Source organism: Hippocampus comes, unplaced genomic scaffold (assembly GCF_001891065.2).
Source record: "Hippocampus comes isolate QL1 unplaced genomic scaffold, H_comes_QL1_v1.1 scaffold32, whole genome shotgun sequence".
Lineage (NCBI taxonomy): Eukaryota > Metazoa > Chordata > Actinopteri > Syngnathiformes > Syngnathidae > Hippocampus > Hippocampus comes.
The window spans coordinates 114,155-118,060 of record NW_017806239.1 but is presented as its reverse complement, the minus strand read 5'-3'; the positions used below and the strand labels follow the sequence as shown (position 1 = coordinate 118,060).

The 3,906-nt window shown below is 46.1% G+C and overlaps 1 protein-coding gene across 1 annotated transcript; it reads left to right on the top strand.

Annotated features, from left to right (window-relative positions):
- Window positions 1-1,798: 1,798 nt before the first annotated feature.
- Window positions 1,799-3,685, top strand: LOC109507729 (uncharacterized). The gene is made up of 2 exons (XM_019857351.1): window positions 1,799-2,125; window positions 2,469-3,685. Exons 1-2 carry the CDS (start codon window positions 1,799-1,801, stop codon window positions 3,669-3,671), a joined length of 1,530 nt encoding a protein of 509 aa, XP_019712910.1. The 3' UTR covers window positions 3,672-3,685.
- Window positions 3,686-3,906: the final 221 nt, after the last annotated feature.

The following is a 3,906-nucleotide window of genomic DNA, read 5'->3' as shown; positions in this document are numbered from 1 at the left end:
CAGTGTGACACTTCAGGCTTGTTTTGTTTTTTTCCACAAAAACCAATGCCAACAAAGAAAATGACACAGCCGAGGGTCGTAAATGGAATACCAAAACAGCAATTAAAAAGGCACTTTGATGGTCCACAGCACTAAGGGGAACCACAAAGTCAGGTGAAGGGTGGATGCTGCTTTGTCATGCCGACAGTTTACCCATTATGGGATTTGTAGTCTTATAAAAAAATGTTGTTTAACGTTTGTAATGTTGCTAGTTCCACCTCGACCATTTTAATTTTACATTGAGCTGTTGCATAAAATATTCTCATTCTGAAAAGATCCATGAAGGCTTATCTGTTGTTGTTGTTTATTTAATTTTTTTTTTTAACAGTGATGACTGACTTTCCTTGGTCACACATCTTTACATTTTTTTTTAATTGGAGTGTTCGAGCAGCCTTTGACATAAATGCCAGCAGCATACAAACAATCCGAAATGTTTAATTTTTTTTTTTTTTTTTACACAAAGATTTGGCAAAATTGCCACAGCAGAAAGAAACAGAAGGCTTATTAATCTGCCAGCGCATTTTACTGTTCCAACAACTTTGTGCACTTTCATGCAGCAACCCAGCATCCCACAATCAGATAATCAGACACCTGACAACGTTTGTACCAGAGAACGACAATTCATATAAAATGGCGGCAGAGTTGAGTGTCTAATTTAACAATCTAGTCCCAATGTTGTAGAATTTCCCTGGTGTGTCGTCACACATGCGTTACGGTCGACCAATGTCTCGTCGACTTGGTTCCCTTTTCGCTATTCTCTACGAAAAGGCACCGGCGTGGGTGCGGTGATGTTACTTAGCACAGGTAACCATTCCATGTTAGGCAATCATACCCACATCAAGGTAACGTAGGATACTTGGGTACATCAACTTGTACGAACCCCCCCACCCCCACCCCCCTCAAATTCACATCCAAAAACATGACACGTTTGTGATATGCCTGTCATGTCACAGTGACGGTGCGTCACTGTGACAATACTTGTATTGTGCTGGATGCCTGTGAGCAGTTTTGTGTACACACATCAGACAGGCACATTGGGGAGTATGGGGCGGTTGTAGGGCTGCCTTTTCTGTCTTTTGATGGGTGTGGTTGTATTTAAGCGGCATCATTTTGACAGCGCTCGGCCGGCTACATCTTTTCTGGTCAGCTGGGGTTTAATTGTCTGCCTTAAATATTCATGGGCACGTTGAGTGGATAAATGAAGGTATAAGCACACTGTAAAATTTTCAATAGGGCAAGTGTCACTGACTTCCCAGGATACAATTTACTGTACGTGTCGACATTTGGTGTAATGCCAATTAATATGTTAAGAGCACGGAAAGAAAGCCAAATGGCATTTTCCATTTTCACATCATGGACTAATCTAGAATGAGATGGATACCATTAAGTCGAAAGGTGCACCGCAATAAAAGGAGCACTTTATGAGGATGTTTTATAAAAGTCTGAATCTGTGTAATTCTAACATTCGGTTGTCCCTTTGATGCTTTCACGCATTACTTTTTACCTGAGGAAGTGGTAACATCAGACCAATTTTTTGAACAGCTCCAAAGATAATTCTGCTTGACTTTCAAGCTATTCTCATTTTGATACAAATGTTTGAATATAAATAGTGTGTTTTGGAGATATGTGTATTGATGTTAGCATCTGCTTCGTAAAATTTGTTTTTGTATGTAGGCTATCCCATCTATTTTCGATAGCACTTGGCCGAAGCGTATCCCAGGAAACTTTACCGTGGATTGGTTGCTACCCATTCGCAGGAATGTGTCAGTATGCATGTGTTTTTTCTGCTGTATTGCTCATATCCTCCAAGAAAACCATTGCCTTTGTCAGAGCTGGGGACACGGCAACTCCTGCCAGAAGAACATCCTCTGCAGGCATTCTGATGTCTGCAAGAGACTGGCAGTTGTTGGTGGACCTTGAACATCAGCTGAAGTTCCCCAGCCATATTGCAGTCACCACTCTGCGACCAGACATTGTCCTTGTGTCTGAGTCCACCAAGCAAGCTGTCCTGCTGGAGCTGACAGTCCCGTGGGAAGATCGCTTGGAAGAGGCCTTTGAGAGGAAACTCTCCAAGTACGCAGGACTGGTCAGCAATTGTCAGCAGGCTGGTTGGAGAGCAAGGTGTTTCCCCGTGGAAGTTGGATGCAGAGGTTTCAAACCTTTAAAAAAGGTTGAGAAATACACACAACTATGATAAAACAACCTCACGAGATAGTTCTAGTGCTAGGAGTTCCTAGTCCGGACTGCGCAACACGGAGCAACGGGCCCCTTTTCTTAACCATTATTCATTAAATGGCACTGAAAGCTTTTTTACTCTCTTTATAGCCACGGGCCGGGTCTCATACCCGGTGCACGGCAGTGAATATTTTATAAAATCTTTCTTTTACTATAAACTGTGTTCATTCCACTCGATTGAAATCACCTTTTGATGCCTGAGCAGCATTGCACTCTACGGGAACACCAACAAACTGCAACTGCCCTTCAAGTCCTTGGAGGAGGAATTCAAGGTATCGAGAGCCAGAGAAGTGGTTCAGTACAGGGACTCAAGTGATCCGATGGTGGCTAAAGCAGGGATCCAAGTGAGGACTGGCAGGAATTGGAAGGCAGAGGAAGCAGTTCAAGAGGCAGATGCAAGGCTGCGTCACAGGAGCCTGGTGGGAGTGGTCACACGAGGTCGAGCTGGGCTAGGATCTTTTCCAACCCCCCAAATGAACACCAAGGGGAAGGAAGGGCGACATCTTGTTCAGGAGGAGGTGAGAGCAGCAGTGGAGGAGACGAGAACCTGCAAGGCAGTGGGAATGAAGCAACAGGGAGCTTGGACGAGATGGGAGAATGCGGTTGAGAGGAAAGTGACCTGGGCTGAGCTCTGGAAAGCCGAGCCTCAACGCATAAAATTCCTTATCCGGGCAGTGTATGATGTGCTGCCAAGCCCGTCAAACCTGTACACATGGGGCATAGCAGAGACACCAGCATGCCCATTGTGTTCCAAGCGAGGAACCCTGGAACACATCCTCAGTTGCTGTACAAGGGCACTTGGAGATGGACGGTACAGGTGGAGGCATGACCAAGTCCTTAAGACCATCGCTGAAGCTATCAGCACAGGACTTGAGTGGGCAAAGCAGTTCCGACCCTCCAAGAAAACCATTGCCTTTGTCAGAGCTGGGGACACGGCAACTACTGCCAGAAGAACATCCTCTGCAGGCATTCTGACGTCTGCAAGAGACTGGCAGTTGTTGGTGGACCTTGAACATCAGCTGAAGTTCCCCAGCCATATTGCAGTCACCACTCTGCGACCAGACATTGTCCTTGTGTCTGAGTCCACCAAGCAAGCTGTCCTGCTGGAGCTGACAGTTCCGTGGGAAGATCGCTTGGAAGAGGCCTTTGAGAGGAAACTCTCCAAGTACGCAGGACTGGTCAGCAATTGTCAGCAGGCTGGTTGGAGAGCAAGGTGTTTCCCCGTGGAAGTTGGATGCAGAGGATTTGCAGCCCGTTCTTTGGCCAGAGCCTTCAGCAGTTTCGGCATCGAGGGAGAGAGAAAGAGGAGAGCCATACGCAGTATCACTGATGCGGCTGAGAGAGCCTCAAGATGGCTGTGGCTCAAAAGAGGGGAGCCATGGAGTCATGGTAGCTAGTTAGCCATCTGGACACAAGCTGGGGTCTGATCAGCCCTGGTTGGGTCACCTGGGGGAGGGCGTATGATGTTGAGAGACCCGAAACGCCCTATGATCTCAGGAATACATCACTGATGATGTGTCCAGATAGGCATCAGTAGATGTATGTACACAGCATATTGTACTGAGTAACAAGGTGCTTTCATTTGATGCGGTTTATCGTGAAACTTTCGCTTCATGAAGGTGAAGAAAAAGA

Coding starts and splice junctions, on each gene's coding strand:
- LOC109507729 (XM_019857351.1), top strand. CDS start 1,799: ATGTGTCAGTATGCATGTGTTTTTTCTGCTGTATTGCTCATATCCTCC. Junction 2,126..2,468: donor TCTCCAAGTACGCAGGACTG/GTCAGCAATTGT, acceptor ATCACCTTTTGA/TGCCTGAGCAGCATTGCACT.